Raw genomic sequence first — 25,574 nt, forward strand, 5'->3', positions numbered from 1 at the left:
TAATAAACAAATCGCATTTACAGAAACACCCTCGTACTGGCTCCAAATGATAGAGCATACAAATCAGTATCACAGGGGCCTGCTCGCCAATCAAACCAAAAGCATTTTCAATTCCTACGCCGATTTTATTTGCCCCTCTTGAAAACCGCGAAACTGCTGCCCGCGCCAACAGTAGACATTTTCTTTCTCACACCTCAGTAACTATAAATACGTTTTCCCTTCGGTGCGGCTTTGCTCTTCATCGCACAGGACTCATCTTCTACTGATCTACTCCACAATGAGGCTTCGTCTAGGGTTTATCCTCTCAATTTATCTCCTACAGGCAATAATTCTCTAGCTAAATCGTATTTTGTTATTGAATATCTTCTGTCTTCTTCCGTTTTTTTTATGTTCTCTGTTAGCTGCTTTCGCCGACGTTCTCTGGACGCTAGGATTTGGAGACTTCTTCTCTGTAGTTTTGTCTCCATCATGCTGTGTTTCAGTGATTCGTTGCTGAAGAAATGTTGCGAATGGAAATTATGAGTTGTCTAGAAGTTTGCTGTGTATTTCTGTTTCTGTCGCCCGTTTATCTCTGCGTTTTTTCAGTCTTCTTTTAGCCTTCCTTATTCGGAAAAGTAATACGAGGAACTTCGACGAGGTTGGAAATGAATTGTATACCGATGGCGGCTTGTGCTGTGCCGTCATTTCGGATACTTCCAGTGAACAGGAAAAAACGTCTGCCTCTGTTTTACAGGGTTGTGAGGTTGCTTCACACGTATCCGAAATCGTTTAAACGAATGTTTAGTGAGCATGTTAAGTGGTTTTTGAATTAATTCCCATAATTGGAGTCTTTGGTTCTTGAATCTCTTCTCTGTATGAACTCGGGATAACGGTAATCTTCAATCATTTGTGGATTGCAATGAAATCAGATTGAAAGTTGTCTAGAGTCTACCCTATTTGAGATCTTTTTAAGAATTTCACTTCATTACGAAATTCATAGAAACGAACGCTGACCTTGATTTCTTACTAAAAGTCGAGAAATGTGCAGGCTATATATTTTGTCCTAGCGTATGCCGAGAGGTCTAATGTTCGGTTGCTGTTATCTACGAATGGCACATCCGGGTATGTAGTTCATTTAGGTTGGCTATTCTTCGTTTCATTAGAATATTTTCTTTTTGCTGCGGATACTGTAGCTCGAATCTGTTCATTAGTTTTTTTTATTATATATATTTCAAGAGTATCTGCGCATTATTTCGTTCGTTTTACGCGGTAATTTCTAGATAAGGCTAAATTTTTCCTCCTTTTAAAGGGAAAAACATTCGGAAGGATACTGCGCAATGTATGATATTTGTGGAAAACGACCGGATGGTAAACTGCTGAACTGTCCTACTGGTACCCCATCTGTGAAGGTACACTTTAAATTTCCCGTTGTCGTACTATCCATATTTTAGTAATGGTGGTGTTTCCATCAAAATATTAATGTTTGTTTTGCTTCCTGGGTTTTTCTTTATGATCACAAATTATTGTGTTCCCAGCCAGATAATCTTCTTTCATCTAGGATCCAAAGTCTATGTCCAACTATTACTGGCAATGTTTGTTGCACAGAAGAACAATTTGACACCCTACGATCCCAACTTATGCAAGTAAGATATCAAACTGGCTCGTACTAGTAATAGCGTTCATAATCTCAGAATTGCTCATTGCTCACTGATGGCAGGTTGGACTATGCATCATGAGCATTTTGATTATCATTTTTCTTCTCAAAACAACATATGTTGCTTCTTCATTAAAATGCACGTAAAATATATGAATGCATACCCCTGTATTCTTGAATTGCAAATACGCACTTTACAACCCTTTTCTGGGTATTGCATTGATTCGCCTGCGCGGGAGAATCAACCTTACTTTTGATTTATGCCTATTATTTGTTTGTAAGCTGAATATTAAATGGGTTACATTTTGTAATGTTACAGTCCCTTTGACATTTCTGCTATCTTGTGTTATCTTCTGATGAAATTACGTCAAATTTTTGGCCCACAATATGACTTGTGTATTTTATGCAGGCTATTCCATTTCTTGTAGGTTGTCCGGCATGCTTAAGAAACTTTTTGAACCTGTTCTGTGAGCTTACCTGTTCTCCAAATCAGAGCTTATTTATCAATGTTACTGCTGTTTTAAAGGTTAGAAACACTTCCATAGTTATACAATTTGCTAAGAAGTATTTGTTTCTCACACGTTTGTGCTCTTTGTTTCCCTTAACTTATAAGCAAAGGTGAACCTGCTAGGGAGGCAGATACTAGTTGCTTTACCCATTGAGTCTCTCTTCTATTCATAAGACTAGTAAGAGGTCATAAACGCACCCACTTACCAATTAACTGCACGTAGATATTTGGAAAAGATGAGGATATGTAAGAGCAAGGTTATAGTGTAGTTCACTTCTTTCTAATCTAAACAACGATTAATGACATTTTTCTTTTTCAAATTATAGAATTGCTTATTCAACATTCCAGTCTAGTTTTCAGCAAATTCTTGGGTGATCTTTCTTACTAGAGATTTGAGCTTGTATGAAATGAAATTCCAGTTTTTTCTATTTATTTTTAATCTTTCTTCCTAGCAGTTCTTGTCAATAAATTATAAGCTGATTTATTCTTACTGGAGACTAGAGCTCGTATGTGAGTAATTCCAATTTTTACTGCACAATTACATCTCAAATAAAACTCCTATCTGGAATGACTGCGTATTTGTTGCATTTGCTTAGAATCCATGCATTTCGTCTGTATGCTCTTTCCCAACGCTGACCGCTTTGTGATTTTCTCCCCTTAGTTTAGCTGAATGTTAGACCTCTGCATTTACTGAGCTGTTAGAAGACCACATTAAATTTTGGATGACTTGTCTCTGGCTTTAGGTTAATAACAGCTTTGCAGTTGATGGCATTGATTATTATGTAGCTGATGCTTTTGGTGAAGGGCTATTTGAGTCCTGCAAAGATGTAAAGTTTGGTACGATGAACACTCTAGCCATGCAATTTATTGGTGCCGGTGCTAAAAATTTTAAAGGTCAGCAGCCTCTCTTTCTCTCATGCATATATGTGCACACTCATACCCTATTTGGTTAAAGAACAAGCTGATACTGTGGAGATTACTTAAAAATTTTTATGTACCCAAATTTGGAAGTATTTTTGTAATAGTTTTCCGTGTACTGTGGGAGTTGAAGAAATTTATTGACAGGGAAGAAGAAGTAGAGGTTATTCCAAGTGTGAATAAAATGAAATTTTATGTGGAGGGGATTATTTTCCTTACCTTGACCTCTATGTTCTTTTCATTTCTTGATTGTGAACAAGTCATCTCTTGCATATAAAGGCTACTTTTATCGTGTTCTCTCTTCCTTCTAGAATTTGAACATATGTATAATTGTGAGCAGAGTGGTTTGCTTTTATTGGTAAACAAGCTAGCCCCGGCATGCCTGGTTCACCATATGCCATTGGATTTCCATCTATCGTGGCTACGTCATCTGGAATGAAGCATATGAATGTATCTGCTTATTCTTGTGGAGATACTTCACTCGGATGTTCCTGTGGTGACTGCCCTTCAGCACCAGTCTGCAGTAGTGCTGCGACCCCTGTTTCCCTTAGGAAAAATGCTTGTTCGGTGAAAATTGGGTCTCTTAAGGTGAGAAAATATCTCATAAATTGGAAATCTTTTTCTTATGTGTGCTGATTTGCATATTGTATTTAAAGACTTATTTTTGTGACTACTATAGGTCAAATGTGTTGACTTCACTCTGTGTATCCTGTTCATTATAATTGTCTCTGCTTTTCTTGGATGGAGTTTGTTTTATCGCAAATCTCAAAAGAGGCATTCTTCTGGAACTAAAATGATGCCAAATATCATGGATGGGAGTAATCTTGATTCTTCTACTAGGCAAAAGGATGAAAGTTTGCCAATGCCGGTTCGTACTTGTTCAAATTAGATATTTCTATAACGACATCATCAGTTAACTTAATGAACCATCTTAGATTAGTTTTGCATTAACCCTCCTGCTCTTCATGTTGGCAGTATGGTGATTCATTTGCCTACTATAAGCAAGTTCTTTGCCAATACTTTATAGTTACTGCCATTTTTTTAAATAACTGTATGTCATGCAAGCTTCTAGCTGCTGCCAGTCATTCTGGGCCTTGATTTCTACCATCTCTTTCAATTATACGTTAACACTAATTTTGCAATTGACTTTGTTTTTTCTTGTTTGTTTCTCTGCTCATTGTTCATATACTTCAGACGCTTGAAGATGCTCCTCAAACCAAAAGTAGGATTCAGCTTTCAGTCGTCCAGGGATACATGTCCAACTTTTTCAGGTAACCCTAACGTCAATGTTGCTTTCCTAGTTCATCTGTAGAAAACATTTATGTTTATTTTCGTTCATGTTCCTTCTCAGGAAATATGGGAAATGGGTGGCCAGAAATCCTACATTGGTGTTGATTTCATCAGTAGTCATTGTTCTTCTTCTTTGTTTAGGTCTTATTCGTTTCAAGGTGGAGACAAGGCCCGAGAAGGTATAAATAATATGGTTGATACCAGCTTCATAAGAATGACAAGAAAAGTTTTGTTTCAATCAATTGAAGTGCTACTTTTTCTTATCATCCTTCCTTTTCTTTTATTGCTGCTCATAAGTTCTTTTCGTTTCTTTTCTTTTCTTTTTTTGCTGCGCATATTCATTTATTCACATGCGTGTGTATTCAGCTGAATGACTATGTTTCCATAATTCCTCTTTCCTTTTATGGCCATCCATTTGTTTCTTTTCTTTGCATACATACAAATGTGCCTGCATGCAATGTATATATTTTTATTTATTTATTGATAGGTGAATGTGACTGGAAAGCAAATGACAGTTTTTGTCATTGAAAGAGGCAAACATGTGGAACACAATAATTTACTTGTTTGTATTTAAAATGGTGTGAAACAGTGAGTCAAGTTACAGATAAGGTGTCCTGTGTTTCTGAGCTGCATGAGGCAACAGTCGGGTCACTTGTGATATGGAGATAGTTTAGTGGCAGAATATCTTCGTGTATTTACTACTATTTATTTGATTTTTGCTAGTCTTCCTTGTTATGGACGAGTGCTAACACTGGGTATCTCTTTTCTATTCATGGCTTATAAAGATCCTGATTCAAGCCAAAGTCTTGGTAACCTTTAGTGAACTGACAATTTTTTTTTATTATATAATTCAATGAAGAAAGTTTTAGTTGCCTTTTATAGTAAAACATGCTATCATGTTTGACATCAAGTTGTGTGCATTTAGAATAGTTTACATCAAGCCTTTTGAATTATAACCATCCTCAAATCCTTTCTTGTATTAATTATTTTATACTTCTAGCCAGATATCAGCTGCTGGGCTCTTGATGATTTCTTTATTTTGTTTCAGCTATGGGTAGGACCAGGAAGCAAAGCATCCCAAGAGAAGGAATTTTTTGATACTCATCTAGCCCCTTTTTATAGGATTGAACAGGTAGAGACTTGTTTAATAATTCAGCAAAGTAGTAAAAATGTGTTAGTTACTACTCTCAAAAATGATTTTGGAGTATCGTACCTATTGTGAAGATGTGTTGGAGAAGAGTTATCATTTGCTGTTGATTTCAGACAACTTCTAATGCCACATTTCTTCTGTAGATTATAATAGCCACAATTCCAGATATTGTGCATGGAAAGCCGCCAAGTATTTTGAATGATAACAATGTTAAGTTACTGTTTGACATACAAAAGAAGGTATTTTTGTAGCTAGAATAAAACTTCAGGAGTGATTCCTATATTATGGGTTTTGACTGTATCCCTTGGGATATTACTTCCCATAATTTAAATGTAATATACGTATGTTGGGCCATTCTCAGAATTTCTACTCCACCTGTTGGTTTTTGCAGATAGATGGTATTCGTGCTAAATACTCGGGTTCAAGTATATCTCTAAGTGACATTTGCTTGAAGCCACTGGATCGAGATTGTGCCACTCAGAGTGTCCTGCAGGTGGAGATTCTAGTTTGCTAGTTTGTTATCTTATTAAATAAATACACATGGATGGAAACATTTCAATTGAAAAATACTTGTTTTTGAAAATTAAATTTATAAACACTACTTCTATCTATGAGTTTTTTCTACTTATCGTCTATTTTTTACAAATGTTTTCAAAATGCAAGCCTGAGTTTTGAAAACTTCAAAAAGAAAAGTCTTTAAAAAATTTAGCTAAGAATTGATATGTTTTCTTAAGAAAAATGAAAACCATGATAAAGAAATTGTAAGAAAACGAGCACAAATTTTTAAAACAAAAAATCTAAAAACCAAATGGTTTTCAATCTTATGGTGTTAGGTTATAAAGCAATAGTTTAATATTTATAGAACTGAACAGTGTCCACTCTATTTGACAGTATTTCCAGATGAATCCAGAAAATTTTGATAACTATGGAGGAGTCCAACATCTTGAATATTGTTTTGAGGTATTATATACATTTCCCATTTTCTGATCCAGTTTTGATCGTTAGATGGTAGAGAATTTAAATCCATGAGCCATATGAGAGCTCCTGTGACTTATTTAAAGTAGAACGATTAGAGAAATCTTTTGTATTGTCTTCTACTATCGGTGCATTTGACAATATTTTATATGTTTGTTCGTGTTTTTTATTTCAGCATTATTCCTCTGCAGACAGCTGCAGGAGTGCATTTAAAGCTCCTCTTGATCCAAGCACCGCATTAGGGGGCTACACTGGGAACAATTATTCAGAAGTAATCTATCATACTGCTTGTTAGTTGGTAATCTAATTTGAACAAATAAATCTCCATAGTTATCTTACCGTTAGTTTTTTGAGACAGGCTTCTGCGTTCTTGATAACATATCCAGTGAACAATGCTATTAATAAAGATAGTAATGAATCTGGTCGAGCTGTGGCATGGGAGAAAGCTTTTATTCAATTGGCTAAGGTTTCTCTCATATTCTGGTTCTGCGCAACGACTTTTCCTTTCTTCAAATTGCATTCTTATTATTATACTTTACCTTCACTGTGAAATATGTGAAAATGTGTTCTTTTCATCTTTTGAAACCTTCATGAGTGAAATATTGCTACTTTTGAAATTTAATTGTAGATTTACTTCAAAAACAATCTTTATTTATGACATAAGTAATATAATTATAAAGTAATAGATTAAAACAAATTTTTTCCTTCTTTTATATCTTTTCAACAATTATGACATAAGTAATAGTAATTAAAATGATCACAAATCAATTCTTACAAGTTTTTCTCCAAACACCATTTTTATATTTTCAGCCTAACGAATCCCGATCCCATATAATTCCAAACATACGCTTTCAACTCCTATGCTTTTCTTACATATCTCATTTTTCTTAATCCTATCATGCTTTATAACTCCGGGCTCTAGTTATTTGGATTCTATATTAGTTTCTTTCTCCATTTGTTTATAATTTAATTTTAATGTAATGGTGTCCGTCCTTCATCTTGGAGTAAATGGAGTTTCTCGACATTAATCTACTTTTGTGATAGGATGAGTTATTGACAATGGTGCAATCTAAAAACTTGACGCTTTCTTTTTCTTCGGAAAGCTCCATTGAAGAAGAATTAAAAAGAGAGAGTACTGCAGATGTCATCACAATATTGGTTAGTTCTTTCTTAGAGAGAATTTTGTGTGTTATACAGTTAAATTATCATTTTCTTCGTCCTTATATATGATTTATTCTATATTTTCTCCCGATATTTGCATTGAAGTATTATTTTTTATTTTTTATTTTTTGATAGTGTGAGTGGCTTCATATCGTGTCATTTCTTCTAATTGCCAATTCACTCTGTTTACCTATAATTAAACTGCAGATAAGCTATCTTGTAATGTTCGCTTACATATCTCTTACTTTGGGCGATAGACCACATCTAAAAACTTTTTATGTTTCATCAAAGGTACGTAATGGGCTCTCTTATAACTTTCAGTAGCTCTACTTAGATGGATTATTCTCTAATTTACTGATGTTTCATCCCAACCATTGGACTATATGCATTAATAGCTTGTGATTCTTTTCTATGATCAGGTATTACTTGGTCTCTCCGGGGTTGTACTTGTCATGTTATCTGTTCTTGGATCAGTAGGTTTCTTCAGTGCCGTTGGAGTTAAATCTACTCTGATCATTATGGAAGTTATTCCTTTCCTTGTTCTGGCAGTAAGTTCTATCTTCATCTGCTTTTTTCCACGTTGCACTCCCGGTTATGATTTGGTATTGATATTCTTGTGCTGGATGGTTTACATGCCATAGTTGGACTCCATGCACGGATGATCATACCAGTTCAATCTTGCTTTTTTAACTTTTAACTTTCATTATCATGAGCTTGGATTATACTTCCATTGCTTCATAATTGTTCTTCTGTTTTCTGAGTACTGATAAAGGGAGTGGGTTTTTATTTGCATAACCTACAACTTTGTCGAAACTCCAAACCTTAGAAGATGTTGGTTCGGTTAAAGAATGAGATTATCACATTGCTTGTCAACTTGCGCACATGCTATTGGCAAGCATTTCAGGAATTAAAATTTTGGGAATAGAAAATGTCGTACAGTGCTTGCTCTGCACATTCTAATTTCTATTCATTCTATCGCAATGTTGTTTTAAATGAATGAATGTCTTGTTAAACACGATAGACTATCATTTCCTTATGTAAAATTAATATCTTTCTTGTATATCACTGCAGCCTAACATATTCTTAAATCTTGATGGTCAGCATTCTTCTTGGATATGTTGTCAAACACTCTTTTTTGAAGTCCTTTTTATGTATCATTTCTAATAAATTTTATCATCCAAATATCAGGTTGGGGTTGATAATATGTGTATATTGGTACATGCTGTTAAACGGCAGTCAGTAGAATTGCCTTTAGAAGGACGAATTAGCAATGCACTTGTAGAAGTTGGACCATCCATAACACTAGCAAGTTTATCTGAGGTTCTTGCATTTGCAGTTGGAAGTTTCATTCCTATGCCAGCATGCCGTGTCTTTTCCATGTTTGCAGGTTAGATATTTGTGCATTGCAAATCTCTCAAGGACGCTTAAGATATATGTTTTAATTGTGATAGGCGTAGTTTTCCGATCACTTTTTTCACTTTCTTTTACAGCATTGGCTGTTCTACTGGACTTCCTGCTACAAGTGACAGCTTTTGTTGCTCTCATAGTATTTGATTTTTTAAGGACTGAGGATAATAGAGTTGACTGTTTTCCATGTGTTAAGAGATCAGGATACGCTGGGAGTGATAAAGGTAGAACCTTAGGTACTTTAATTCTTTTTATAATAATATCTTTGTACAAATTTATTGCTCTTTATTGCGGTGATGCATTGTCTTGTTGAATATCATTTAGGCGTCACTCAGAGGAATCCTGGCTTGTTAGCCCGATACATGAAGGTAGCTTTCTTATTGTAATATTACCTTTTCTTTGTTTCTTGGGGAAGAAAAGCTCAATCCACCAATATATTATATTGTATTAACTTGTTAGCCCGATACATGAAGGTAGCTTTCTTATGATATATTTTTGTAGTCTGATTTCAGTTGCGTCTAGCTATTATTTCGGACTCAAACCAAACCAAGAACATTACTACTTTTGGATGAATGATAAGTCCCATCTTATTTGCAATTTTGTATGGATTTCAGTGTCTTTTTACCATTCCTTTCCTCTCTTTTCTTCAACTTAGTTTCCGCTTTGAATGTAAGGAAATTCCATTTATTTTGTTATTAATTTGAGAGTTATTTAATTTTTAGCAAACTAAATCATCTATATCCACACTCATTCGTTCCAATCATACTCCAAACATACTATAAGGGGCTGTATGGTTCATTACTTGTGTTACAATGCATCAGAGCTGATGTAAATGTCCAAGCTTTTCATTGGTGTCTTCCTCGTAAACTTGTCAATTTATCTGAAGCATTTATCTTTTCCTAATGTCAATGCCTGTGTAATATTTCATTATCTTTTTGTTTTCTATTTAACGCCCATGTTTTGTCTATCCAGGAGATCCATGCACCAGCACTTAGCATCTGGGGAGTCAAAATAGTTGTCATATCCATCTTTATTGGGTTTACATTCGCAAGCATTGTGAGTTCTCCATCTCTTGTCAGGTTATCAGTTTTCCTGACCATGCTTGTTATATGGGATGTTAATTTTCTATTATTTTAAACTTCACAGGCGCTATGCACCAGAATTGAACCTGGTTTGGAACAAAAGATTGTCCTCCCCAAAGATTCTTATCTTCAGGTTTTTATTTTTATTCATCGCTTATGTATTTTCAAGGGATGCCAAAGTTGCACCCCAGAACCACTTATTTCATGATTTTTTTGCCCGGCATGTTAAAGCTGCTTACCTTATCTGCAGGGGTACTTCAATAACATTTCAGAACATCTCAGAATAGGCCCACCGGTATATTTCATTGTAAAGAACTACAATTACAGGTATACCTGTAGAAGAATTACACTCCATCTGGAAATTTTGATAGACTGACCTACAAAGTTGGGTCAAAATGCTATTTCTAGTTTTCTAAATACAGTTATCTAAGCTTCTTCAAACATATTTTTATCATTATTTTTTCTATCTACCACGATTCCTTCTCCCTCTCATTTTCCCCTCTCCTCTCTCTTACTTTGTTTTCTCCTGCCCTCCTCCTCACTCTACTCCCTCCCTCTTCCTCTTGCCTTCTTTTTAGTTTTTTGTTCTTTTTTTTTTTTTTTTTTTTTTCTTTTTTCATTTTCAGTCGGCAATTTATCTCCCAGTTTTTAATCCATATTTGAAACAAAAATCCATTTGGGTTCTCTTAAGAAGATGAAGAGAGGAGGAGGAAGCGAGAGTGTGAGAGGGGGAAGCAGGGAGCCAAAGTTAGGAGCGAGAGGAAAAAAACTTAACAAAATATTCGCTGAAGTTAGCAAAAGGTTAGAAAAGAATATGGGGTCTATTACGATGGGACTTTTAGACGCCATATTATTTCTACCTTATTTGCTGTCCTTGGCTGTCTAATTATATTTTGCCCCAGGAATTTAAAATTTACCAGGCACACAACTTTATGACAAATATATTTTAAAGTGATTTGTAATAAAGTATATTCATGTTATTTTGTTATATGAAAGGCAAATTAACTTTATAGGAATTATTTTATAATTTATTAGTTATGGAAGGTGTGCTCTCAGAAGTATGGGTTTACCTTTTAATAAGTACCGTGTCTCCCTATTTTCATAATAGAGTTCTTCTTTACCACTTTGTTATAAACTGTAATGTATAATTCTATATGGATTCTTTACACCATGGTAACTGGCATTTTTTGCAAACCTTTGTGATACGGAAGTGGGAATATCGAGGATGTTACTGCTTTCATTTCTCTCTCTATCTCTCGTTTGTGGAGAAAATGAGCTGCCGGTTCCTAGGACAGACATCTTTAGTCTTTTCCATTTGCATCACTCATTCCTTGTTTTTTCCCCTCCCGTGACAATGCTCAGCTCAGAATCAAGACAAACGAACCAATTATGCTCCATCAGCCAATGTGACTCAGACTCTCTTTTAAATGAGGTATGCTATCCTCCATTTTCTTTTCACAGGAAATGTACGTCTTTTCCAAAATGCGCAGGAGAATAACATTCTTGCTGCTCTAGCATGGCTTATTTTCACGTTATTTTTTCAAATCAGGGCTTTTTTTGTTTTTCTTTTTCCTTTCCTGTAGATTGCAAAAGCTTCACTAACACCAGAGTCAAGTTACATCGCTAAACCAGCTGCTTCATGGCTTGATGATTATCTTGTGTGGGTATCTCCAGAAGCATTTGGATGTTGTCGGAAGTTCAAGAACGACAGCTATTGCCCCCCTGATGATCAGGTCATGTGGTTCCTTTGAAATTGTTTCTTGAGAAATAACATCATGCTTGTAATACAGCTATCGTAGACAAGACTATTGTTCTTTCTACAGCTAGTTTGATCTTCTATAATCTTTGATTTTTTCTTTATTTCTCTTCCTTCTAATGCAATGGCTTACCCTTTGATGTCATTTTACTTGTTGCCATGTTGCTGTTTTATGTTAAGATAAATCGTTGACTGCACTTGGTCAGTTATTTTTTAGAAATGCTTGAGAATTGTTAATGTATTTTGCGCCCGGTATACTTTCTCCTTAAATTTACTGAATTTAGTCTTTTTCAGCCCCCTTGCTGTGCTTCAAATGATGGTTCTTGTGGTCTAAATGGAGTATGCAAAGATTGTACAACGGTAACATATCCCTATAAATTGGGTGGCAGATAACAAATAAAACTGCTGCCTGGTTGCTTTTTAGTATTTTGCTAAATTAGTAGTTTCCGAGTCATGGGTTCTATTATTCATCTTAGAATTTGTAAAAGTTGACGCTTAGGAATTGTGCAGTGCTTCCTTCACTCAGACCTGCATGGTGGTAGGCCATCTACTGTACAATTTAAGGAGAAATTGCCGTGGTTCCTCAGTGCTCTACCTTCTGCAGACTGTGCTAAAGGAGGACATGGGGCATACACTAGCAGTATCGAACTGAAAGGTTTGCAGGATTGGATATCTTTTGTTGTATTATTTGATAATAACATGTTAAATGAGAGTGAAAGATTTCTTGCAGCCTTAAATTAATTAAAACTTTTTTTTTTTTTTTTTTCGTTATCAGGCTATGAAAATGGTGTCATTCAAGCATCTTCTTTCAGAACATATCATACTCCCCTGAATAAGCAGGTATGGTGTGGGTGGCTAGTTAATAATTGGAATTTGGATAGTGTATTTGAAGGATATAATCAAAAACTTTTTTAATTTTATAAATTACTAAAATTATCAGGTTGACTATATCAATTCGATGAGGGCTGCTCAAGAATTGAGTTCAAGGGTTTCAGATTCTTTGAAGGTAAAATTTTCAATCATAATTTTTGGTTGGTTCTCTTTCTTATCATGTTAGTTTAAACTAATAATGATCGTACCTGGATTTTGTTTCCACCATTTGATTGAATACAAGAGTGGTGAATTGCTTTTGAAAACTTTTTTTCCCATTAATTCTTTTTTTCAAACTATTTGTTTCTGTTCCGTCAGCTTGATCTTGAACTGGCCATTTTTCTCATTTGCAGATTGAGGTCTTTCCGTATTCCATATTTTACATGTTTTTTGAGCAATACTTGAATATATGGAGAACAGCATTGATCAACCTTGCCATCGCTATTGGTCAGTAATTAAGGACATTTTCGCGTGCATTGTTTAATATTATATAGTGTAAAGGCTACCATGCACTTCATGTTACAACTTTGTCTACCACGATGATGCTACCGAATGATTTGTGCTTCTGCCTTTTTAATGGGAAAGAAAATTAGAAGAGATCATGTCCTAATATATATATCGAGGATAAGTCCTCTTGTGGTGTGCCTTCTCTGTCCAGATATCCTCATTAAGTTGGTCTTTTTTTCTTATTCAATTTTTCCTCTTATTTCATTTGAAGACCTCTTAAGGACAGTTTTCATTCCTAATAATGGTGGTTCTGAAAAGCATTGATTTTGTACGCTTTTACTGTTTTCAGGTGCGGTGTTTATTGTGTGTCTGATCATCACGTGCAGGTTAGTGATGGGGTTTCTGTCATTGAAACAGACAGATATTCTTTTCTTCGAATGTGCTAACTAGGCTTCCTTGTGCTTGATTTTTTTGTTGTAGCTTATGGACCTCGGCTATCATTTTATTGGTGCTGGCAATGATTGTTGTGGATCTCATGGTATTTCCTTTATTCCTGATTATTTTTGGAGCGCTTACGATAATATGGCAGTGGAGTTAGTTTAATTATTTTAATATAAAATTGAGAATCATACCCCTTGCTGACAATAAAATACTTTGCAGGGCGTGATGGCCATTTTGAATATCCAATTAAACGCAATCTCTGTTGTCAATCTTGTCATGTCAGTGGGAATTGCTGTTGAATTTTGTGTTCATTTTACACATGCTTTCTCGGTCAGTATCATTCTTTGCTACACGATCTTTTTTTCAATAATGTACTCTACCTAAAGTCGGCCATCGTTACTATTTTCATAGAAATTTCCTTTGCATAATAAAATCCATAATTGAGCGATAGATGTCATACCAAGGAGCATCAACTAGTTGGATTATTCTCTTGCATGATCAGTCAGAATTGACGTTCTAATTACTAGACTACCTATCAATGCATAACATCGGTTACTAAACCCAAAACATGTTGAGAATCATTGAGAGGAGTAGTCCCACGTTGGCTGATTAAGAGGAAGATCATGGGTTTATGCTTATACTCAAAATGGACAATATCATATCAATATCATATCAATATCATATCAGTTTGGAGGGTCGCGGTTCCTAAAAAAACAGTGACTAGAGCTATAATTATCCTACCATTGCCACAAGGGACAACCCGTAATCTTGGAACATTTCTCAACTTCCTGTTGTAATTGGTTGTGTTTCTTTTCTCAGGTAAGCAGTGGAGATAAAGACCAGCGCATGAAGGAGGCTCTCAGTACAATGGGAGCATCTGTTCTTAGGTACCATTTTCCATATCTTACAGTGGAGCTGTGCTTTAGATCTGAAATCTTGGAAAACTGGCCTTGCGTAGTTACCATCATTCTTTATCAAATTTATAAAAGCCAATTTGCGTTTATTTTGTTTACATATCTACTGGTGCTTGCAGTGGAATCACACTAACAAAGCTAGTTGGGGTGCTTGTTCTATGCTTTTCTAAATCGGAAGTTTTTGTGGTATAAATTCCACGCCCTTAAAGCTTGAATTTTAAGTAATCCATACGCGATGTCTATTAATATCTTCATTCTATGTTCTGCAGGTTTATTATTTCAAAATGTATTTGGCATTAGTACTTCTTGGATTTTTGCATGGCCTCGTATTCTTGCCGGTATGTACATACGTGCTTCTTCTGTACATGAGGTTGTTAGGTGTGAGTTTAGTTTGTCTTTTTCACAATGGAGCACACTCATTAAAAGGAGCAAAAACTATAATCAGCCCTTGTAAAAACTGACCGATGCTCTTGCTTCTCTCAGTACTTCGCAACGTAATCAAATCATCCAATCAATTTTGACATGAATTTGTTGAACCATCATGGATTGCAGGTAGTGTTGAGCATTTTTGGTCCACCATCAAGATGCGTGTTCGTCGAGCAACAAGACAACCAACCCTCTAATTCGCCTCCGACAAGAGAGTTATAATTTGATTTGCTGCAACGGATGAAGTGGGCTTTTACAGGTTTGTCTGACGCATTCATTGGCATGCATGCTTAAACGCCAATAAAAAGGAAGAGAATATACAGCAGCTTCTTACTTGTAAAGCGAAATTTCCATAGCAGCAGGTAGTGGTAGTGTTATTTTCTTTGTAATTTGTATTAGGCGTTTGCTTCATTGTGTTCAGAAAATGACATTTAAGTTGATAAATGTTATTGACTATTGCTTTCGCTGGAAAATTGTTGCAAATCCAAAGCAGCAAATTAAGGATTCCCATTGAATTTTGAAAAAGCAAATAATAATTGTTGATATTAGATGCTGACGCTGCCGTCATAGCATATAAAATGTAGGAAAGGGTGGGGTTTGTGGCTCCTCTCTCATATGGCGTGGAGATGGGTGAAGCAGAAGCTTTATGGTTTGGAGTGGAGACGATTTATACATATGAAAGCAGTCCTGAAGATACGCATCACTTGTTAACAACACCCATTCACATTCATCATCTAAGTACTTGAGATCATATTTACTTATGTCTCTGATATTAAATCGTCTTCCTACTTCCTTCACTAACTCTTCGTATCTCCACCATTTCTGCACTCGAAACCGGATTCTCTCCTCTCCATAGCTTACTTTCACTCTCATTTGATCGCTTTCTTTTGCTGTCTGCATTACACATCCAGTGGCAGGATGTCTGCAGAAAGAAAAACATTGGCTTGAATTCGAGCTCTGGCTGAGCGACGAGGGTGCAGTTTTTGATGCTGCATCTCCGAGGTCGCTTGATGTCTTCAGGCCATCGCCCATCTTTCTTACGTATGGAGAGGCCAACTCCTGTAAATTGGAATACAGGGAGCTAGTTTGAAAAGCACCAGACGCACTGTTCACCGAGTCGATTACAAGTTGGAGCTTCTGCAACGAGTGGCCAACCTTCTTTATTTTTCGAGAAGGCCAACGTTTGATCCCATGTTGTCGACATATCCTTTTCAATGTGGTTGGACAAACTGAAACAGGAAGAAAATGGATTTAAGATGAACAGTTTGATGGTACAGAGAATAGAATATAACAAGTTCAAGGGAAAGATATTGACACCAACACTTCCAAATGCAACCAATCAAGATGCTAACTTCAAGCTCTACGATATTCTGTTATTTGCACTGAAACTTAACCACAGAAAACAAATGGCACTAATGCTACCTCCAATGCTCTTTGCAGCATCTTTTAAGCTACCCGCGAAGTATTGCCGAAGAACTTCTAAGGTGATACTTTTCTCGACCTTGGTTCGCCTTTTCTCACCCGTTCTTCCCATACTTATATCTGCAAAGATACCATTACCGACCGTCGGGCACTCTTCGCTGTCCTCGACAACCCCATTCAGATCATAATTTAGCTCCTGCAACAATGAGACAGAGCCACTACATTGTTGGATGTTTTGAACAGATGAAGCTAACAATGAATTTGTCGGAAGAGGTTGTTCCATATTTTCCTCCCTACACTCCTCATCTGTTACAAGACGCAGGTTCCTGCAAGAGTATTGTATAACTGTGGACAACGAAGTGAGCAGGATTCTCTGCTCTTCAGGATCTCTACAATGGACAGGCAGGAAGAACTCGAGTACGAAGTCCATTTTACTAATGAAAATGCAACGAAGCCGTAGTGCAACTGCAGCATGTAATCCAAACAACTTGGCATGGTGAGACAGAGGATATTCTGTGTTACGAAAGGATGCAATATCACTTGAGAAACACGGTTCATTAGATTTAAACGCCATCCCAACGATTCCTTCGCCTTTTAGCAAATGATGCTCGGAGCATGCCTCATGGAAATCCTGAATTCGAGTATCAGCCACGAAGCAAGCCCGGTCTACCGTAGAAACACAACAACTGTAGTTCTCGTCCGAGTGCCTGCAACCCTCTTTACTTTGTTGGATACATGATGCCCAAGCTTGTGCCAAGGGCAAACCATGAGTTTCGCAGGCAGTTCTCAAAGTGTCTCGAATCTCTAATAATACAGCTTCATTGAACCTATTAAATACCTGTTAAATACAGTATGACGTTCAAATGAACAGCAGGAAAAGAGTTGCATAATCCAATTGTGTCAACTGCTACTCATTCAATTACCTTTTGATTGGGTGGGCTGATTACATCAGAGCTCCTAAGCTTGACTGCCTGCAGACAAAATACAAAATTTCCAGATTCCAATCAATAAAGGATGTGCGAAGTTAGCATGTTAAGCTTCCACAAGCAGTATAAAAACGTCCCTCCTTAAACACATACATACTCTGTAACAGCCCAAGCCCACCACTAACAAATATTGTTTTCTTTGGGCTTTCCGTTTCGGGCTTCTCCTCGAGATTTTTAAAACGTGTCTACTAGGGAGAGGTTTTCACACCCTTAATAAAAAATGTTTCATTTCCCTCTCCGACCGATATGAGATCTCACAATCTACCTCCCTTTGGGACTCAACATCCTCGCTGGCACTCGTTTCCCTCTCCAATCGATGTGGGATCTCACAATCCACCCTCCTTCGGGGGCTAGCGTCCTCACTGTCCCTCGTTCCTCTCTCCAATCGAGGTGGGATCTTACATATTCATGAACCAAAAGTGAGGCTATAAATATGTTAGACCACAGTTTGGCTACAACATTTGGCTTCATGACACTATGACTCAAACTTCAGCCAATTGTTATCTCTAACCCCAATTCATCTTTAGTGTCAAAGGAATCCAAATTCATGTAAGCAGATACAATAATTTTGATTTAAGGAATATATTGAAACCAATTCACTAAGGTCCTTATACCAATAGGCTATTAGTAAAGCATCTTTTTCTCTCATTAAATATCAAAGGCTAAAGCATAAAAGGTTAAAGCAGACCTGAAGGGCTTTGCAAAGAATCTCATGTTCTGAACCATATTTGATCTGTTGGGTAACCATGACAACTTCAATCACCCCTAAACAACTTTTGCTGCCTTGTTCAAAAACAGGAAGTGCTATAGTTCCACGAACATCGTGCTCGTGAGCATGATCAACTCTCGGGTACTCATCGCTTCTGAAGAATCGAACATCAGGAGTCCACTCTGGAACCTTTCTTAAGAACACTCGACCCGGCAATCCCAGAGCCTTTTTGGATTCCTCATCAGCTGTGAATTCATAGTTCACAGAGACGTCCCTGTATTTTGCAAGCCTTGTGCAGCTGGAATTCTGAGAGAACGGCAGCTGATTTGTGATGAGAACACTTCTTCCCCCTCTACTTACAGGCACCCAAACTTGTACAAGAACATCTTTGTCTCTCACAATATCTTTTATATACTCAACCGCCATGATTAGTCTCTCCATCACAGAAGGTGCAGACCCCATATGCTCCCCAGCTCCCATCCCCAGTCTTCTGCACAATTCAGAACCTTCAAGCGCGTTGTTTTCGGATTGATCGGAGCATCCCTCTTGCCCGACATCTACTCTTTCCCGCCCCGGAGACGCCTCATTGCTCAACATGTTCCTCGGTTCTTCTTGATCACTCCTTGTAATCAAGTTGGTGTTGAAAACACCATTCATCTCTGTAGCAGGCCATCCAATCAAAGGGTCTAAGTTAGCACCAAAGCTTGAGAGGTTAGGATGAAGAAACACAGTACCATCCGCAGTTTCTAACCAACAATCATCTAAAAGCAGCCCATCCATGTAGTCAAAATCCATGGCAATATCAGCTGGAGCTTCCAGCAATATAAGACGTCGTAGCAATGAATTAGATATATATCAGATACAAACCAAGAAGAAGAAATTCCAGTCCATGTTTAGGAAGAACAAACCTGTTGAATATCATAAGAAACATATTAAACCAACTCATTCTATGTCAAACAAGGCAGGTTCAGAGAACAGGTTAGCCACCCAAGAAGACTTTCAACAAACACAAAGAAACGCACAAAAGAAAAGGATTAAAATACACTCATGAATCATATTTGCTAAAGACAACCAAACGAACACAACACTGCTTGAAGCAATCTCGTTAACCCAACAAAGAAAAAGGAAAGAGAAGAATAGAAGTCTCACATAAAATTTGAAAGATTCCAAGAGATTCCCAAGTGGATACTTATTTCTGTGGTGTTGCTGAAATGGGCAGGAAGAAGAACTGTCTGAAGAATAGGGAACAGGTGAGGAAGGGAAGGGAATGATCCCGTCAACAAGCTTCGGGCGCTGAGGAGGTCCTTCTCCCAATGATACCGTTCGCAGGCCCCGTTCCTTGAATCCTTCAAGTTCCTACTGCTTTATAGCTGAGTGAGATTCCGAGCACGACCCCACATACTCCCCTCACCCCTTTGCGTCCGCCTTCGGAATTCTCGCTGTAAAGTCGACTCGCACACTCAGAGAGAAATAAGAGGGAAAAGGAAACGATACCTCTCGCTCTCGCTTTGTGATGTGGGCGTGAAAACGAGAATCCTGCTAGTTTTTCTCCCCATTGGGATTAAACAATAAATCTCTGAATGATTCTTATGATTATATAATTTGGGTAAACATAATTATTAAAATCAAAAGAATCCACCAGAATCAGAATCAGAATCTTTCAAATCCACAGCTTAAAACTATAAAATAATAATTTCCAGCTTCAAATCAAATACCCACATACTCTTTAATCCTTAACTTAACACACAACGCTATCAAGCATTTGGTGTTGTTTATTATGATAGTACTGAGAGATTCCAACGTCACCCACACCCACCAAATTATTTGGGATAAACAAATCTAAAGAAACTTCAAAACATGAGCTCATCATCCATTTGCATTACAAAATTCAGTTCAAATTTGTTCCTCCTCCGGCTGACACAAGCAAATTCGATATTATATTCCTTCCTCATATCCACCGATCATATTAAGATTTCTGACCCCTTTGTTTATGAATCTTCCAATTGAATTCCAACTTTTTGCTCTAAAAACAAAGCTGAAAATACAGGTAATTAATGGATACTTGTTGACATAGACTTGATATTATTGCTTTTGGTGTTGGAGATCCACGTTGAATGATTATTTTATTACTTGTGGGTCTTTAATATGTTAAAAAAATTCTAAATTTGGATATTTTCTCATTAAAGAATAAAGTAGTGGTTGCAAAAGTAGCAAAATTGGTCAAAATAATAGAAAAATAGAAAATTATGAAAAGAAAAGAAAGATGAAGGCAATCATTATTCAAACTCGAATAAACTATTGTAACCAAACTCTAATTTGAATTTTTCTGACTCACTTGAACACCTGAAGTAATCATACTAACATTTACACATAAAGTAAACACTAGTTCATCACATCATGTAATATAAGAAAAGTTGGAACATTTAGTAGCAAATGGAACATTTTAAAAGATTTTATATTTTTACCAGACAGACAGACAGAGAAATTATGGTGAGAGCAAGTTCCAAGTCCGGGCAGGCAAAGACTTATGAAGTACACCACAAACAATAGCTTTTTATTTATTAGATGGGCTTGTTTTAAGTCGAACAGACACATGAGAGACATGCAAACATCAAAACATGGTATAAAACAGAATGGATTTAACATCTGATTCATCATCTCAAATGGCTTCCACCCTCTTTTTCCCCCCTATAATTTACCAAACTCTGTGACCAGAAGAACCACAACTGAACATATATCATCCTCAAATGCTTGGCCTCACGTTGAGATGGGATGCGAGCTTCTGACCAAGAGACCTATCCGCCTGTCCAAACAGCATGATTTAATGTCACAGAGTTAAATCTCAAACTTGGTACAATAAATACAAGCCTGCAAGTAATATCGACGAAACGCACCTGAGACCAGTATGAAATCCAGATGCTGCGGATCTCATGGGTGACTCGGGTGTCGGACAAAGCATCAACCCATCTGCGGACGAATCGTTCTTGCCTGCAACAGAAACAAACAAGACCTGTGGTTCAATATCCTCCAACACGGGTACATGAAAATACACCAACACAACGTACGCATCTTCCAATAACAACCATTGATTATATAAAAGTTACCTATCTGGTGTCCAAGATCTGTATCTCTCTCCAGGCTCCTTGAAGTTGTTCTCCTTTTCAATTATGCACTGGCGTAGGAAAGCAGCAGCAGAAATTTCAACAGGTTAAGCACACTCGTTAATCAAACAATACCAAAAGGAGTTGGTGTTAAAAAGCATTCAAAAGGTACAATAATAATGATCACTGACCCTCTCACGCTTTCCAGAGCAGACAGCAGGTGGGTGAGGGTACCTCTCGGCGTGACGAGAAGGATCAAATCTAGAAGGGAAGTAATTGACCTGCAGCAAAGCGAAATCAAAGACAGAGACTGGAACATCAAATTACCAAGCAGCAGTAAGGCATCAGCTGGTATGCTCAATGTGTTCGGTCACGACTCGTAAGCATGAACAACTTAAATTATGAACATCGAAGACAACTAAAAAGAAACATCACCATGCTTTAGAGATAAGACAACGAAAGAAAAAATTGCAATACCTCCTCATCTCGGTGCATAAAGTTCATGAAACCCTCGTGGTGATTGTTGTGGTGAGCACACTTGGGTGCATTAGCAGGGAGTTGCAGATAGTTTGGTCCAAGACGGTGCCTCTGAGTATCAGCATAGGAGAAGATCCTGGTCTGAAGCAATTTGTCATCTGAATAGTAGACTCCAGGAACTATAATGGCAGGACAAAAGGCCAGTTGTTCATTCTCTGCAAAGAAGTTATCGATGTTCTTATTTAAAACCATGCGGCCAACTGGCTGCAGAGGCAAGATATCCTCAGGCCATGTCTTGGTTACATCTAGAGGGTCAAAGTCATATTTGTCTTCATGATCAGGGTCAATAGTCTGAATGAAAAGCTTCCACTCGGGGTAGTTGCCTGCTGCAATTGAATCATAGAGGTCCTGAGTAGCATGGCTATGATTGCTTCCTCCAACACGGATAGCATCTTCCTCCAGCAAAGACTTGACTCCACAGGTAGGCCTCCAGTGAAATTTCACATAGTGTGCCTTCCCTGCCTTGTTAATCAGAGTATAAGTGTTAACACCTGAACCGTCCATGTGTCTGTAATCTTGTGGGATGCCAATATCATCAAATAGAAATGAGAACATGTTCAAGCTTTCTGGATGGTGGGAAAAGAAGTCAAGGATCCTCCAATTCTCCTGGATATGGGACTTGGGATTCGGTTTGAGAGCATGTACCATGTCTGGAAATTTCATACCATCACGGATGAAAAATACAGGGAAGTTGTTGCCCACGAGATCAAAATTACCCTGAGAGTAAGAGAAAAAGGAAACTTGAAACTTGCATTGCCATGAGGTCATAAAACAAAGCAAAATAAAGTACGTATTTACATAAGCAAAAGAAAGATGCAAATTCTAAGCTAATAAAATCGCATCATATAATTTGCCAGCAGAAGTACAAATATTATGTACTTAATGCTGATGGAACATGATAGTATCTAATCTAATCAACTGATAAAAATATTAGCCCGCAACCTATGCAAGTAAAACAATAGGCATAGACCAAATTAAAGAAGATTAAAACATAGGCAGGGTATATTATCACAGTTGTTATTTTTTTAAGCTTCTTTTGATTAGAACTGCCATGATTATTGTAATTATAAGTTATGTGCAGTCAATAAAGCTCTCACCTCCCTGGTGTAGAACTTCACAGCAAAACCTCGGGGATCTCTCAGTGTTTCAGGGCTGCCACGCTCATGGATAACAGTGGAGAAACGTACAATAACTGGAGTCTGAACTCCAGGGGCCCGAAGGAAATCAGCACATGAAAGGTTGGTAATATCATGAGTCACCTCAAAAAACCCTTTTGCACTAGCTCCTCTAGCATGGACAACCCGCTCTGGGATCCGCTCCCTATCAAAGTTAGCAAGTTTCTCCACTAGATGATAATCCTCTAGGAGAATGGGACCTGCCAAATAAAACATATTCAATTATTTTTCATCTATAGTCATCAAAACACAAAGGACCAACCACAACATTTTTGGTATTCTCATCTATAGCTATTCATCAAAGTCGGGTGGCACAAGATTCAAATCTTTAACCAGAAAATTTACAGAACTAAGATATGCAGAAGATTTTCATCAGGCTAGAACAATCAAATTGTCCAAATGAGTACGAGAAGAATCACAACCTTTTCACGGTTTCTTTCTGACTATATTCGTTCTGCACATTCAACAACTACCAGAATGGGAACCTCTAGTAACAAAATCGACCATCATCTTTTAGCAACTGCTTTCGATTACCATACAAAATGCAATACATGATTAATAAGGGGCAAACTAGTCCCCTCGTATGACCAAGTTTACCACAATTTAATGAATAGTTTCTTCAGCAGATAAGACCAACAAATCTCATTATCTTCTCAATTAACAGGTGGAAGTTGTAAATAGATGTAGAGCTAAAGTCACCGAGTCTCTCAAGATGAAAACAGGCTTCATTTAAAAAACTGCGTATGAGAGGGCCCACTCCCGCTAATTCCCTGTAGCTTCGCCAAGAGAACCAGGGTGGGGATCTACCTGAAGCTTTTGAGAGTATCTCTAAGCATCTCAAGCCCTAATTACTAAATTATAAGCACAGACTCACAGTACTTTCAGCTTATATCAAAATTATGGTTAAAAATAATAATAAACCGCACACTATTAACGTATTCTTGCAAATGTTTTAACAACTACGTGAAAAACAGTAATATCAGAAAGCAATCCACACCTCTGGGCCCAACGGTCATCGACGAGTTGTTGTTCCATACTGGAGCACCAGAATTCGTAGTCCAGAAGGGGGCGTTGAAAGCACTTGAAGGGCGGTGCTGCATCGTACGAACAGATGAAAAAACTCAGCCAAAATATACACAACAAAGGAATTAGCTCAATAACATTCCAACTTCATAAACATCCTCAACAGAATCAAGGCCTTCGCGAGTCAACGAATAAACATATCCAAAAACTAAAACAAAATGAGAAGAAAAAAAAGAATCTCAAACGTTCCGTATCGTCCTTCCCAATAAACGCAAACAACAATTTCAAAACCACCCCAGCGGAAATGAAAACAAAGAAAAGCAATTTGCCGACAATAAAAATAGTTAAAAAAATCAATAAAATCGAGAAGAAAAATCTTGCGGCAATTTCGATGCAATGGATAACCAGGATCGCAGCGTGAAGAAAGAAAGTCAAACCCCCATTGACAAGCACAAAAACACATGAAGCTCGAATCCAAAAAACTAGCGGCGAAAGAAGGGAATACCCTGTAAGGATCCATGGCAGGGGAAGAAGAACCGAGCGACTCGAAGACAGGCTTGAGAATCTGGAATGGGGAAGAACCATATACGAAGAGAAATGGTGGAACGAGGATTTTATAAAAGCTAGCACCCGCGGTTTACGCTTTTTTGTGGCGTCCCATCCTTTTATTCTTTGCTATCCCACACGTCCCAATGACCCTGACCCTTTTCCATTTTCTAGCGTTTTTTTCGCCCCTCCTCGCGAGAAAATGAGTTGATTTATTTAACCTCCTAAATATTTTTATTTAATCCTTCATTTAAAGGTTAAAACTCATTATATTATTATCCTTCCAACAAAACAAAAAAAATATGCATTCAACTTCGACATCGATTCTCTAGCGTAGAGACAACTCGCCCAAGTCCATGGGCTCAAGCTCATCGAAAGATAGAGCTACGAGCCTAAAATGAACTAAAATGTCCCAATAAGTCATGGGCTAAGTTGAGGATGACAAGCTTCGTAATCTTTCCTAGTTATATTTTAAATATTTATAACAAAATTTTTAATTTTTATTATATATAATTAGTGTCATTAAAGATAAATAAATTTATTAAACAGGGTTGATAAAGTTCTTTATTTAATAAGACATTATTTCTTACCATTATTTTAAATATGGTCATAAAATTAAATATGAATGTAAACAATATCACCCATCAATAAATAATTCATTTAAAATAGGTTATATTTTTTTTATTTCATTTTTATATCGCAATTTAGTACAAATAAATTATTTATAATTTTTCCTGTAATAATTGAACAATAAATCTGTACTAAAGGTTTCTAATACGATTTTTTAAGATAAAACTAAAAGTTTAAAAGTATTTTTTTTTATTTTTTTATAATTAGTTTAAAAAACGGATTTAAACAATAAGCAAAGGTTAGCAGCATCCAGAAATAAGTCAGCGGACTCGGAGCGAGCAATTTCTCGGGAGCTAAACTCGTGGTATTTTGAACCGTGATATAAGATTTCGCTTTCAAGCAGGGGACCCGCGGGTGATTTTAGGATGGACAAGAAAAAATTGATAAACAACAGTTGGAGATAATATTTGAGGACGTCATAGAATTGCGGTTCCTTATCGGCAATTTTGGTCATTTGCGTAAATTCG

The 25,574-nt window shown here is 37.0% G+C and overlaps 3 protein-coding genes across 4 annotated transcripts; 1 reads left to right on the forward strand and 2 right to left on the reverse strand.

Annotated features, from left to right (window-relative positions):
- The first annotated feature begins 114 nt into the window (after nt 1-114).
- LOC111787997 (Niemann-Pick C1 protein-like) lies at nt 115-15,493 on the forward strand. The gene is made up of 39 exons (XM_023668125.1): nt 115-322; nt 1,028-1,101; nt 1,289-1,388; nt 1,515-1,622; nt 2,043-2,159; nt 2,885-3,035; nt 3,400-3,647; nt 3,739-3,927; nt 4,254-4,330; nt 4,411-4,528; nt 5,398-5,481; nt 5,643-5,738; nt 5,891-5,992; nt 6,391-6,459; nt 6,650-6,745; nt 6,833-6,940; nt 7,519-7,632; nt 7,843-7,926; nt 8,055-8,183; nt 8,824-9,022; nt 9,126-9,266; nt 9,367-9,410; nt 10,015-10,098; nt 10,189-10,257; nt 10,375-10,451; nt 11,487-11,556; nt 11,708-11,857; nt 12,175-12,240; nt 12,391-12,535; nt 12,656-12,720; nt 12,821-12,886; nt 13,104-13,197; nt 13,547-13,583; nt 13,678-13,735; nt 13,858-13,968; nt 14,458-14,525; nt 14,672-14,738; nt 14,822-14,890; nt 15,105-15,493. The coding sequence occupies exons 1-39, from the start codon at nt 278-280 to the stop codon at nt 15,198-15,200; spliced, it is 3,885 nt and encodes a 1,294-aa protein (XP_023523893.1). The 5' UTR covers nt 115-277; the 3' UTR covers nt 15,201-15,493.
- LOC111787998 (protein NLP5-like) lies at nt 15,460-19,607 on the reverse strand. Of its 2 annotated transcripts, XM_023668127.1 has the most exons (6): nt 19,245-19,607; nt 18,963-19,003; nt 18,075-18,754; nt 17,324-17,371; nt 16,401-17,238; nt 15,460-16,207 (listed from the first exon to the last, which is right to left on the reverse strand). In XM_023668127.1, coding segments are annotated over exons 1-6 (2,274 nt in total). In that variant the 5' UTR covers nt 19,247-19,607; the 3' UTR covers nt 15,460-15,542. The 2 variants fall into 2 exon arrangements, with proteins under 2 accessions (XP_023523895.1, XP_023523894.1); XM_023668126.1 differs by having other exon boundaries at nt 18,075-19,003; nt 19,245-19,606.
- A 1,016-nt stretch (nt 19,608-20,623) lies between these two features.
- Nucleotides 20,624-24,583, reverse strand: LOC111786298 (catalase isozyme 1). Its single transcript, XM_023666611.1, has 8 exons — nt 24,437-24,583; nt 23,906-24,002; nt 22,831-23,108; nt 21,674-22,450; nt 21,388-21,477; nt 21,200-21,267; nt 20,990-21,083; nt 20,624-20,898 (listed from the first exon to the last, which is right to left on the reverse strand). Exons 1-8 carry the CDS (start codon nt 24,449-24,451, stop codon nt 20,839-20,841), a joined length of 1,479 nt encoding a protein of 492 aa, XP_023522379.1. The 5' UTR covers nt 24,452-24,583; the 3' UTR covers nt 20,624-20,838.
- Between the last annotated feature and the right edge of the window lie 991 nt (nt 24,584-25,574).

The sequence above is a fragment of the Cucurbita pepo genome, chromosome LG02, assembly GCF_002806865.2.
Source record: "Cucurbita pepo subsp. pepo cultivar mu-cu-16 chromosome LG02, ASM280686v2, whole genome shotgun sequence".
Lineage (NCBI taxonomy): Eukaryota > Viridiplantae > Streptophyta > Magnoliopsida > Cucurbitales > Cucurbitaceae > Cucurbita > Cucurbita pepo.